General features: G+C 41.4%; 1 protein-coding gene across 2 annotated transcripts in view; it reads right to left on the reverse strand.

Annotated features, from left to right (window-relative positions):
• The window catches only part of LOC147750611 (chloride anion exchanger-like), a 334,851-nt gene that overhangs the window by 56,626 nt on the left and 264,835 nt on the right, over positions 1-13,390 (reverse strand). For both annotated transcript variants that reach the window (XM_086967201.1, XM_086967202.1), the window contains exons 12-15: positions 12,219-12,314; positions 10,996-11,102; positions 3,376-3,445; positions 3,089-3,181 (exon numbers count right to left, since the gene is read on the reverse strand). In XM_086967201.1, coding sequence (XP_086823327.1) covers positions 3,089-3,181; positions 3,376-3,445; positions 10,996-11,102; positions 12,219-12,314 — 366 coding nt within the window. The remainder of the gene's footprint in view (positions 1-3,088; positions 3,182-3,375; positions 3,446-10,995; positions 11,103-12,218; positions 12,315-13,390) is intronic.

Consider the following 13,390-nt stretch of genomic DNA (forward strand, 5'->3'; position numbering starts at 1 on the left):
TCCAGCCTGTGGTTGACAGGGCAAGCAAGGGCTGTTCAGAGCAAGGTGTCGTTATTGAAAAAAAGTGCAGTGTGATGATCGACGTTCCCATTTTGTCTCATCATTTAAGTTCTTTACACTGCACACGTCCCAGAAAAAGCTGCGGTGGACTCAAGTGGTCATTTAGGGCCAGATGCATCAAGGCTTTTGTGACTCGCAAAGGCCGAAATTCGCAGAATTTCGGGCTTTGTGACTCGCAAACGGCCTTTTAGCATGATTTGCTATGCATCAAATAATCCAATTTAAGGAATCGCAAAAAAGTGCGATTCCTTATTTTGCCATAGCATTTAAGGAATCGCAATTTTTGCGATTGCTTAAATGATATGTATGTAACGATTTGGATTTGCGAATTTGTGTTAAGAAATCGCAAATTACCACCAATTTATAGTTGGTGGTAATTTGCGATTTCTTTTTTAAAATGCCCTATTTGGCATTTGTGAGGGTGGCATGTGACACACATACATGCCCATAGGGCATGTATGTGTGCCACATGCACACACATGGAAATTTCAGGGGTGCAGCAGGGTGTCTTTGAGACACCCCTGCACCCTTGAAATAATTCTCAAATTGCGATTAGCTAATTGCGAAATCGCAATTTGAGAATTATTGCACTATCATTCCTATGGGCCTCCTGGCCCATAGGAATGCATTGCAAATTAATCTTTATTTGCGAATTCGCAAAATGCGAATTCGCAAATAAAGAATAATAAGGAATCGCAAAAAAATAACAATTTTGTACATACATACCATTTTGCGCTTTCTAAATAGCGATTCGCTAAAAATCGCTATTTAGGAATCGCAAAATGGATGCTTGATGCATCTGGCCCATAGACCCTGTCAGATAGTCTGCTTGTACGTCAAGGGTCAGAGGCCATGGCCTTTGCCACCTGGCAGAATAACGTTCGCCCTACTTAGAGGTCCCCCTCCACCTGTCGGGGCTCTCTTCACACCGGCGCCATGTTTAAAGCACCCACTCGGCATACGTTTTTGTATAGAGGAAAGAAACTCCCAAAGTGGGAGCTTTTTTTCTTGAAATAAAAAAAAAACAAATGGCCCCAACATGGAAGGATTTTTCGCCTTGCGCATCGGGCCCTGCTACATTTGCACTCAGCGACTGTTGCCCTCCATTTTAAATGCCATTAAACAATGTATCGAATTATAGCGATTTAATTGCCCTGTAATGTTTATGGCATAAAGCGTGTCCACAATTGCGACTGGTGTGTTTGAATACATTTTTATTACAGGTCACCCTAAAAACTATTTACAATTTCCTCCACCTGCTCGAAGGTTGTGGTGCGAATTACAACGATTCCACCTCCCGCCTCTTTTATCTACCACCAGACACTCCCTGCCTCTTTATCTCACTTCTGCAGGTTCTTTTTCCTCCATGCTTTCTCCTTTTGTCACTGTTTTTCAGTCTTTCTCTTCATCTTCCTTTCTCCCTTCTATATTTTTCTCCCTCTTGCCCTCGGTTAAAGTCTAATGAGAAAAAAATAAGTGCCTGTCCCGACTAATGAGTGTCTGCGGGACCCACCTGCAATCACTCCACATGTATTTTTGGTTGTGTGCTCAGTTTGCAGTATTAGCAGTAGGCGAAACATGGTAATCAGTGCTATGTTTGAGAAGTTATCCAAAATTTCGTCTGACAGAAGTATTTTGTCCTAAATATGGTTTACAAAAATATCTTTCATTAAAGTGTAGATTTTCTATTGTTAACTTAAATGAACGATATTTTTGAAATACATATTTTAGGAACACATTTTTTGTCAGGCGATGTTTTGCAACCATACCCTAAAATCTATGAATACAGTTTTGTGAAAAGTGGGACATTTCCACAATACCCAGGCGGAAGAAGTTTACTCATCAAGCATTTATTAGTTGTCCTCTCAGCCAGGCCAAGAATGTCCCCTTAGGAGTCACCCATTGAGCTCACATATTCAGTGATGTGGACCTCTTTCTTATTCCAAAAGCTTTTTTGTGGTCTACACTGATGTACCGGGTGATCAAGAATAGAGCAACAGAGCAGTGACTACAGTACTCAATCCTTGGCTTACTTTTCAGAAATCGATGAATAGAGAGCACAGATTGTTCACCAAGTGAATGTTGGAGTATACTGTGAGGTAGGCACTAAGAAGTATCCCATAATCTCTTGCGTTGATTATTTCTGTATGTTAGCTGGTGAGGGTGACAGAGCTGGACTAAGTGAAATGAATATTATTGGTTGGTAATGAATCTATAACCGACATAGATTCTCTAAACTATTTTATTTTGAGACAAAAACTAATCACATTACTTTTTTATTTTGTAGTCATCATATTTTACGTTCAACTAAGAATTCTTATTAAAGTCATTGAGATTACTGTGTGTATGGTCTGTGTCTTTTCCTATCACATCTCTCTCTGAGAAGGAATGTCGTAGAGGAAAATTTAGGGAAGTTGAGTAAAACACTGAATATGTATCTTGCCGGATCATACAAGAATGGTGCCTTCCTGGCCAGTTTAACTCTATATTATATAGTATTGTTTACAATTTTCTAAGGCGTATCTGGTGGAAAACTGCACTGCGATGATGGTGCTATTTATTGACAGTCAGGGCATGACACTTGGTTTTGTTTTTTAGCTAAACGTTTGCATGCTCTACAAGAGGGATATTCCAACGGTGGTCTACAAGGGTCAGATCCTGCCAGACGTCAATGATCCCTAATCAGATTCATGGTTTGCAACTCTATCTCTTCTGGATAAGCTACAAATCCAGTGTGGCAGTCACTCTTGAACCAATATTGTGATAACGTAGCTCTAGAGCGATCAGGAGAAAGATACACCAATAATGTACCTGAACAACCACTACTTTGCTCCAGCTTCCTTTAGAAATTCACCACTGCGATTACCTACACGCACACTGGATTTGTCACATACCCCATTGTTTACACCTGCCATTGCACAATGAGTAAACCAGCGTTATCTTTCGTGAAGGCTCTGCAATTTCACTGACATTAATGACTTACTACAGGGTATCATTCTCAGAGCAGCCCATAAAACCAATCACTCACAGATGATCTCAGCTTGCTTCGGAAGAAGTCAATGTTTGCGAAAAAGATCGGAGAGGGGCATCTGAAAATCTTCAAACCTTCCATCTCATAGATCTGGGAAAAGAGAGAAGTATTTAATGCATGGGGAATACAAACTACGATTCGCGCAGAGAACTGTGCCATGTGCCAAAGAGCACCAATGAAACATGCAGTTGAATGCAAACTCATCCTACTCATCCGTCATAGTGTATATTAGTGTTCATACATTTGTGCAGCTCAATGTACAGCACATAGGAACAGCACATCACCTCTCTGTAGTCTTTTCTGTTTCTGTAGATGTCATGGCCACCAACATTAGCCTCAAGGGTGCAGAGAGGACTGTAAAGAAAAAGAGAATTGGTTGTTTACGAATTGCGAATGCACTCAGAGTGTATTACTAGCTGGTTACAGATAAATGCAACATACAGCGGCACACAACGAGGGAATATTGCTAAATTGCTCTTGCCAACACTGTAGTGCAAAAACCCCGTCCTTATTTCATCTGAACAAACATGAAGCAAAGTGTGGAAGTGGATGTTGAGGGAGTACATGTAGGTAAGAGGCTACCAACGGGGTGAGATTAGGTACCAAAGACTGAAATATGGAACACTAATGCATGAAGGGGTGTTAGATGGAGTCAGCAGCAGCAGTGTAATGAAGTGTCTGGTCACAGCACTGTGGGAAATTGTCAGTATTAACTCAGTTGGGTAAGCTTTGGTTGACAGAGGACAGAGTGAACATATTCATGAGGACTTGCCCCTGGGATGAAAGTTGTAATGAAGGTTGAACATTGGAGCAGTGGTAGATGAAGGGTGAGGCAGAGGCAGGTGGAAACAGAAGGATTAGAGTGGAGTAAATGTAAATGGGACTGCATAAAGATGTTACAAGTAATGGAGGAGTGTATCAGCAGAGTGCATGTGAGGTTTCCCCTGTGGTACCTAGAGAAGGTGCCTGCTGCAGACGTTTGAAACAGCACCAGGGTGCTACAGCAACAAACCTTCTAAGAAAGAAATCAATTTTTAGGGTTAAGAATTCAATAGAGCTTGGTGAACAATGCCTCTCCCAGAACCTCAGCTGCTCTGTTACTTCGAGAACTTCACTGGCTTCCAGTAAAACAGAGAGTACAATTTAAAATATCAACAAATCCATGAACAACATGGGATCCAGCTACCTAACCAAGAAATTGGTAAGATATATGCCACCCAGAACCTTGCGATCAAGCAACCAAGGATTTCTCCCGGTTCCACGCTTCAAACTAGCCCGCATGGGCGGTAAAGCATTCTCCCACCTTGCCCTGCGGTACTGGAACCAGCTCCCTTCCCAGTTGCGTCAATGCCCCAACTTCTTAGCCTTCAGAAAACTGTTGAAAAAGACACTGTTCTAACCCTCCTTGGTTGGCATTAAGCAGTCACAGCGCTGAGATACCCCGATGGGGGTGATTCAGGCACTATAGAAAATCATAAATCAAATCAAATCGAATCATTAATAAAAAGTCACAGGAGATCCTATACACCTGACGGGCAGGAACACATTGAAGCGTGTACCATCTTAGATGTATTCCACAAGAACTAAGAACTCAACCTTAGCATCAGGCACACCCAACTCTTAACCAGTGAGGAGCAAGTTAAGCAACAGAGAAGGAGAAGCATTGGATAGCTCCTATTTTAATTGGGCATTGCAAGTGGAATGCAACAAATCATCAGACACATTCTATTTTACCATCATCCTGCCTCAGCCTATCCTTACACGGATACATTGCAATGGCCTTCTTTTAAAGGTGTAATTAAGGAAAATCTTTATTATTGGCTGTAAGATCTGTTATGACACTGGACATTATTTTGGGTTACATAACAAATGTAAGTACTACTAAGGCTAATCATGCCTGAACAGTAGACAATAAAGAGAGATTGCTGGGATACCACAGAATGCTTGAGGCATAATTTTAGTGAGAAGTTTTCACTTTATTCAATTGTTGTGCTCCCTTTCTTAGTCAATCTTTTGGTGGACCTTTGGTGTTGGGGTACATTTTTGAATCAGTAATATATCTGAGAGTTGATCACAGCAGTATTATAGACAATATTCCTGTTATTTTTATTGTGCTATTTTAAATGCAAAAGTAAAAACCCTCACATTGTGAAAAAGAAAGTTCTTACCCATATTCCAACTGCAGTTAACGTTACGTTTGTCAGGTCTTGCCTCTCTTCAAAACTTGGATTGTTATTTATGTGCATAGGATGGGCTAGTCCTTTTTTAGGTCTTGCATTAGGCAAGACCTTTTGAATTTACTAAAATAGTTATAATTTAATTACCTATAGGAGCTTTCAGCCACCTCTGTTAATCCACTGGTCTATTGTTGTGTCATTCACATTTTGCTTCTGTCCCCCATAGCAATGGGTTGGCCTACTTAAACCACTGTTTAACTTCATTTTGAATGCCTGCATGTTTGCTCTCTCACAAGCAGCATATCTGCACACAAGCTAGTTCTCATCATTGCCAATGTTTTTGTTTTTACTTTATAATTACTTTAGTGTTGCCTTTGTGTTTATAGCCTGATGTGATAGCAGGCTGCTTCTGAAGCACATTCCATCTTTATTAGATCCCATCTCCTGTCACTGCTGTTGTAAATTCCCTCTGGGGTGCTTTGGTTTTCAGACTGCGATTTCACTGTATCAGATTGTCCATTTGAAACTCTTCTGTATTAAGTTGTCCTCTTTTCACTTCTTCCTTTCTTTCTTCCTTTCTTCCTTGACTTTGTTATTGTCTACCTTCTTTCTTCCCTCCCTCTCTCCGTTCTTTATTTTTTAAAGGAAAGAGGCATTCAGTAAAATCCAAACTGAGTGACTTTTTAGATCTGTTTTAACTATGACCTTTGGAATTTACTAAAATGATGTGCATAACATAGATACTTGTAGGGGTTCAACTAGACTTCATCCATTAGTGTGTCCTTGGTGTCATGCACATTTTCTTCCACCCACCCCAGCATGCATTTAGGCTGGTGGAAACAATGCATGACCGCACTCCAGCCATTGGCTGACTTGACTACCAGTTACAGCATGCCACCCCTTGTGTGAGGAACACATCCACACACAAAGTGGTTCCCTTCAGTGCCAGGGAGTACTGTGGTGATATGTGTTTTTTTTTTTTTACTAATGAGGGCCTAGCATAGTCTCAAACAACAAAGGTTTGCAAAAACCATTACAAAACAAAACAAGAATTGACAAAAGGATGTCGGCCAATGTCAGACCTATTGGCTCTGCCAATGCTTGTCTTGTTAGTAGCTCATTCCATCTCTCCCTGACTTTACCGGACTTTATACATGCCCCCAAAGTATACTGTTCTATTGTAGTCTTTTCGAGAAATCTTAGATCGTTCCCCAGGGCAGTGAAGCCCAAAGGGATACAAAGTTAGTGCACCTTAATGATAATCGTGTATTCTCTATAATTAGGAATAATCATGTATATCACTGAGCAAAGTGATCTCAAGAAGATGGCAAACTGCAAGCTGAGAGTGCAATCCTGTGGGGTGCGATTTGCTATATAAACCAAAAGATTTAGCGTACTAATTTGTTATTTACTATTCTACTAGCCATAGATCTTATGCAAGTCTGACTACCTCTCATCCATAAATGACTTTCTCTCATGCTCTACAGCGCCCCTCCAGCTCATGAAAGGCGTGCACTGCCTCCCCACTGCAAACTTAGACCATTCCCGGTGCCTGGTAAATTTTTTGGTCCTTGGTACATGGATGAGAATGATGGTACAAATCAGCCCTTCTTGTTGATCCACGTCTGTTTTTTCTGTGTCCGGGCAACCAATGTACCTTTATTGTCTTGTTTCACATTTTGGTGTGGATTCAGTCATTATTTAAAACTATTTTTCTCTGCTGGAGAACAAATAAAAGTTGCAGAATAAACGTGATTAGCTTTTCAGCAACCCCCCCCCCCCCAGCCATTAGTTACCTTCTTCTAAAAAGAATAAAATAGTCACTGCTTCAGAACTTTTTGATCTGGTACACAATTCGCCTACACTCCTGAATATTTTAGAAAGCATGCAAATTAATTTCTAACCCTGGGTAAAGCACTACGCTGCGCTTACGTAGTTTGCGAAGTTTGTGCTACTTCGCACTACGTGAATTGCACGTAGCACAGTGCAAACACACGTAGCGTAGTGTAGCGTTCATTTTTTGCTTGCTTGCGCTCATCAAGTTGGCGACAACGAGCAAGCAAAATGACATCCCGGCAAGACTTTTTCCTTGTTTGCGATCAGCAACATCAAGTTGCTGATCGCGAGCGTGGAAAATAAACCTCCCGGCGAGATTCTCAATGCGGGAAGGTCAGGTTTCTCATTGCGAACAGTCGTGTATGCTCGCGACCGCTCGCGATGAGAAACTACCAGTCCGCGTTGAGAAAGCTGCTCCTCGAGTAAAAATATACCTCAGCGTTAGTAAAAGACAGCTTGCACTGTGTAAAATGCCATTTTCAATAATTGCACAGTGCGGACAAGCATCCGGCACTGTGCATTCATCGCGAACAGCACACTACGCAGTTCACGTAGTGCTACGCATAGCTCGCGTAGTTAAATGTTAAATGTCGTATACTTGTAAAGCGCACAGCTGCCCCATCAAAGGGGCGTCCCGGCGCTGTATACCGCTGGGGAACCCATCCTGGCTTTCCCTGTGAGATGGTCCCTCCTGGGCATCTCCAAGGTGAATACAAGCATCCCCGGCGCTAAAGGGGCCGTTAGTAGAGATTAAGCAAGCTATTGCCCAGGGTTGCTGAGTGTGACCCATCGTTGGAGTAGGCACCGAGGCGAGAATTATCGAGTCCGCTGACAATGGCCCAAGAAGTGCACTTCGCTCAGCTACGCGTAGCGCTACTTTGCCAACTACGCCCAGGGTTAATAATTTCCTCGATAGAAAGTTTATTTCAGCCAGCTTCTTGGCCATTTTTAAGAGACACAAAAACTAACTTAAGTACTTCCTTCTCTATAGATATTGATTTACTTTCTTCCTTTAATGAGATGGAACCCACATTTTTATTCTCCCAAAGTATGCTTACAGTTCTGTGGAGACATGTTTACTGTTTCCACAGAAATGTAGAATATTGATTTATTCAGAGGTAAAAGCCTCATCCTAGACAGATTCTCTGGACATTAAAAACACAAAGACCAGTTTAGGAAGTAAACATTTATTTTTTGTGCTCAGCAACATTTTTGGGGGTAGTTTTATACAGCGGGAACTGGACCCAAGGGTATCGGAGTACACGAGCACCAATTGCGTTACAGATGGACATATTCCTTTTTTGTCAGGCATGGAGAGCTTAAGTAATTTGCCCAGAATCACAGGATATTCAGCGTCTCTGCCAAGACTTAAACCTGGTCCACCAGCTTCGAGGTTGATCGCTCTAGCAGTTAGGCCACATCCTCTCCTTGCTGACCGGGTACTGGGAGGGTTTTACGATTTACAGTGATCAGAGGAATTGACAGAATTTCACTAGCTCCGAATTTGGTTTGTTGACTCCCAGTGCCTAAAGAGAAGTCTATTAAAGCAATGTATGGTTTCCATGTGGCTGTCAATCGAAGGTGACAAAACACCATATCAGTCTCTTGTTTCCACGAAGAAATGAGTTGTTTGTGAGGTTAGATAATATCTTTAGAATCGCAGTATGTCTAAATTCTAAGTAGTAAGATTAACTTTGAAGCTTTGTTCTAACTAAAGACATGACCATCAAATGTTGGCACTTGTCTTTACACTGGGGCCCCCAAGGGACGAAGCCTCTGATCCATGTATCTTTAAACAATATACTCTATATTTTATTCAATATATATATATATATGAAAACTGAAATTTTATCGGAATGCAGATCTAAACCTTACCCAAATAAATGCTTTTCAGCAAGCTGTTGGTCGTGTGCGTCCTTGCCTAGGGGGCACTTGGGAGCTTTGATGTTAAACGCTGCAGCCCAGCCGCAAAGGATGGCACCACCCCGTGATGACTGGGGGTCCTGGGGCCCGAAATTCTTCTGAACCTCACAAAGGAAACAGCAGCTGATGGGATTGTGGACTGACACGTATTTCCGAGGCCCATCTGAGGGCTTTGAATGTGAACAGTTTAAATTATCGTGCACCCATCAGTGGAGTAATTTGTTGACACGGACCACAAGGCCCAACAGGCACTGCGTTGAACATTATGAATGATGTAGCCCATCTGAGGGCGGTTAATTAACTTGTGTTGGAGTGTCTAACAGCACAAACTTCTTGTCGGGCCTCTGAAGAGAGCAGTAACTCAGAAACGCGTCAGGCTTTTAACTTTCGACATGAGAACTGAAATTTTATCGGAATGTGGATCTAAACCTTACCCAAATAAATGCTTTTCAGCAAGCTGTTGGTCGTGTGCGTCCTTGCCTAAGGGGCACTTGGGAGCTTTGATGTTAATCGCGGCAGCCCAGCCGCGAAGGATGGCACCACCCTGTGATGACTGGGGGTCCTGGGGCCCGAAATTCTTCTGAGCCTCGCAAAGGAACCAGCAGCTGATGGGATTGTGGACTGACACGTATTTCCGAGGCCCATCTGAGGGCTTTGAATGTGAACAGTTTAAATTATCGTGCACCCATCAGTGTAGTAATTTGTTGACACGGACTACAAGGCCCAACTGCAGTAGCTCAGAAACGCGTCAGGCTTTTAACTTTCGACATGAGAACTGAAATTTTATCGGAATGCGGATCTAAACCGTACCCAAATAAAAATGCTTTTCAGCAAGCTGTTGGTCGTGTGCGTCCTTGCCTAGGGGGCACTTGGGAGCTTTTATATATATATATACAGATGTACATAGGAGCACAATCTGCACCCTAAAGAAGAGAATGCTTGAACATATAAGAGCTGTAAAAAACAGAGACATGACTTATGCCACGGCTAAACATATGCTCGAATGTCAGGGTGGAGATTGGAGGAAAATGCATTTCTTTGGAATAGACAATGTGGAACAAAATGAAAGATTGGGAGATCGAAATTAAAACTCCGTCAATAAAATCTAAATACATCATCCGAATGAAAACTAAGATCCTGAGGAGGATGAACCTGGATGAGGAACTCTTTGTACATTTGTAAATAAGAACATTACACAATGAACTATGAGACAGTATCATAAAGTCTAATATTATATAGAGAAAGATTTTGAATAACATATGGATTGACATAGATTCGAGAATCAGCTAAATGGAAAAATCGTAGGTACTAGACCTTATAAAAGGTATAATCTAAAAAATAGCTGAACAATCAGTACTAAACTACTGTCAGCATAACTGTGCAAACAATTATGGGTTCAAAAAGGTACTATACCTGAAATGCTAAAGTCTTTAATTTTTAATTCTTAATTTCTTTTCCTAATTGCAAACACTATGCTGCAGTACGTGTGTAATGTGTCATATAGGACTGTTAAAATAATGTGAATCACTGTCACTTAAGGTGTTTTCCGTTGTGAATTGGACAAAAACTACCAATCCCAGAATTCCATGGGACGGGTTTAAAGTGCATAGCCTTTAAAATCTATGGAAAAAGTAGTGTCACCTACCGTGAGAAAGGGCGCATGCCCGAAACGCGTCGGTGTGATAGACTGATGGTGGAGTTTGCCAAATAAAGAAGAGTTACTGACAATTCCCGAGTGCGGCGTTTTACTTTGCGAAAATTTTTATATATACATATATATATATATATATATATATATATATATATATATATATATATATATATATATATATATATATATATATGTATATATATATATATATTTATATAATATATACTGGACAACACATTCAGATACTTTCTACATGTACAGCTGTTGTTGGGCTGAATCATACTGGCAGAAATGTAGCATGGTGAAATTGTACTTACAACTGTGCGCGGAAAATCACGGTTGCTAGTTCAAATCCCACGCCAGCAGCAAGACCAATGTCCAGATCCAGTAACACAGAGGCTATGAAGGTCGCCACCCACACCAGCTGTGAAGAAAACCACCAATCTCAGATTCTGTAAACTGTTTACAGATGAAAAACCACGATTTAAAGGATAAATAGAAAATGTGTGTCTATGTATAGGGTGAGCAGGTTTGCTCTCAGGCATGGCAGGAAAATGGAGGCAACCTTTCCTAGGAGTTTCAGCCAATGCAAACCCTAACATTGGCTTCAACCCCCAAACTACACCTAACGCTTACCCCTAACAGCTGCCACCAACCGGTAACCCTACCTACAAACCCATACCCTAGTTCCAACCCATAACCCTAATAACTCCTAACTTCAATCCCCAATATTGAAAGACATTGTAATTGATGTCAATTTATTTGTTGGTGATATAAAATTAGGTGACAGAGTAAATGTGACTGCCTAAAAGAATGGTTATATATAACAGTGACAATACAGAGCGAGCTCTTGCTGGAGTGTACGCTATAAGGTATACATTATAGACAGATAAGTATCATATGTGTATATTTTTTATTTTCCTTACAGCTAAATCTATTTTAATAGACATAGAGCCTCATATTCAAGACCTATGTTTCAAAAGACCCAAGATGAATGAATGTATGAATGTGCTCATCTTAATTAGGACATCAGGTAAGATTTTAAGACTATTTCCCGAACATATTACAACAGAGAAAACGCAAAACAACAGCCACACATGCACTTTTGAGACTAATAAATTCAGCACTGAGTTGGTTCATGGCTGTGGATTACAGACCGCATCTGAGAAGGGAATGTGTGGCTTTGGAGGCAGCCATTACATTGAGTTGGGCTCTGAAAGAGGGGCTAAGATCATAAAGAGGGATCATGTTTATGATTGGAAGACATCTTTAGGAGTGTCCAAAACTGGATGTACCATCTACTCTTGGGCTTCTCAGATCAGGGACATAGTTTGCACATTTTCGGGACTTGTTTGGCCGCTACATGTACTGGATGGATGGGACCACTCTCCTTTATACTACCTGGCTGGAAATATTTGAAGCACTGGTAATCAAAAGCAAATGTGTCTTGCTAGGTGTTTGCAAGGTATTGCTGTGTATCTTGCATTGAGTTGGGCCTTGTTGGTACTGAGGAGAGATTGTAAATGAGAAATCTACTTACACAGTCATACTTGTCCTTTCGCCACAAAACAGGAATTTCATTGAAGTGCATCAACATCCCCTTCAGATTGACGATAATTATGGCTGCCAACACTGACTGAAAACCAAGGAGAGAGCAGTTTGTGTTGTACTTTCTGTATAATGGAAACTTTAGACAACAGAAAAAAATCCTGTTCCCAGACATGCTTCCTAATCATTGTCAAGTCCAACTCTTGCAAATAGTTTTTGAAGGCAATATAATTTTGTGTTACCTCTTACATGGTTACTGCACCTAGGGATTTTTCTCCCTGTTTACTAGCTCCTCTAGTGTTTCTTGAACAAACACTTTCACAGCCTGAGCCCCATCCAATCCCATGTTAGCATTCAAAGAACCAGGCAAAAATCCAAGATGCTAGGAAATTCCAGTGGAGTCAAGCATCACTCTGACTGGGTGCCTTAGTCTGGCTTAATGATTAGTTGATGTCTTGGAGAAGCTTTTAGGCTCTCTTTTGGTCGGAAACTGTGAAGCTCTTCCTACCACAGAGTACAAAGGTCAAGCAACTTTTCAAACAGTAAGTGAGATTTATTATGAGCACAGTAACATTGAGTTGGCTGCGTAAGATCTCCTAGCCGTTTACAATAAGTCAATAATAAGTCATCTCGCCATTTGTTCTGGGGCCTTTGCCACACTCGACTCTTCTTCACTCAGCGATCCTACTCTTGATTGCCACCTCATGATGACAAACATACTCACCTGTTAAGGACCACCCTAACTTTTTTACACCCCCCCCACCTGTCACAATCTACTTGTACACTGTAACATTGCACCACCCCATCTCTCTTACTACTCTCTTCCTCCGACATCTAATGGTATTCAACACAGTTTCTTCTTCTAGATCAACGCCCGATCTCATAGATTAAAAAATGGAGACAGTACTTTGGCAGTGAGTAGGAGGCAGATTTTCAAAGAAGTCACTCAAAATAGAACAGCAGCCAAAGTTCTGCTGCAGTGTGTTCTGTGACAGGAAGGGGGCAGGAGAGCACCATACCTACAGAGATATTGCTCTCTCCTTTCCCTAGCACCGGCAGTGGTTTTAGCTGCCATGTGCCAGGCATACACCTTAGCGCCATAGCGCTAAGGTGCGTGCCTGAGTCTAGCATAGGTTTTGTAGAGGAAGGGCACCTTTCCTGTAC

This window comes from Lissotriton vulgaris, chromosome 1_1 (genome assembly GCF_964263255.1).
Source record: "Lissotriton vulgaris chromosome 1_1, aLisVul1.2, whole genome shotgun sequence".
Taxonomy (NCBI): Eukaryota; Metazoa; Chordata; class Amphibia; order Caudata; family Salamandridae; genus Lissotriton; species Lissotriton vulgaris.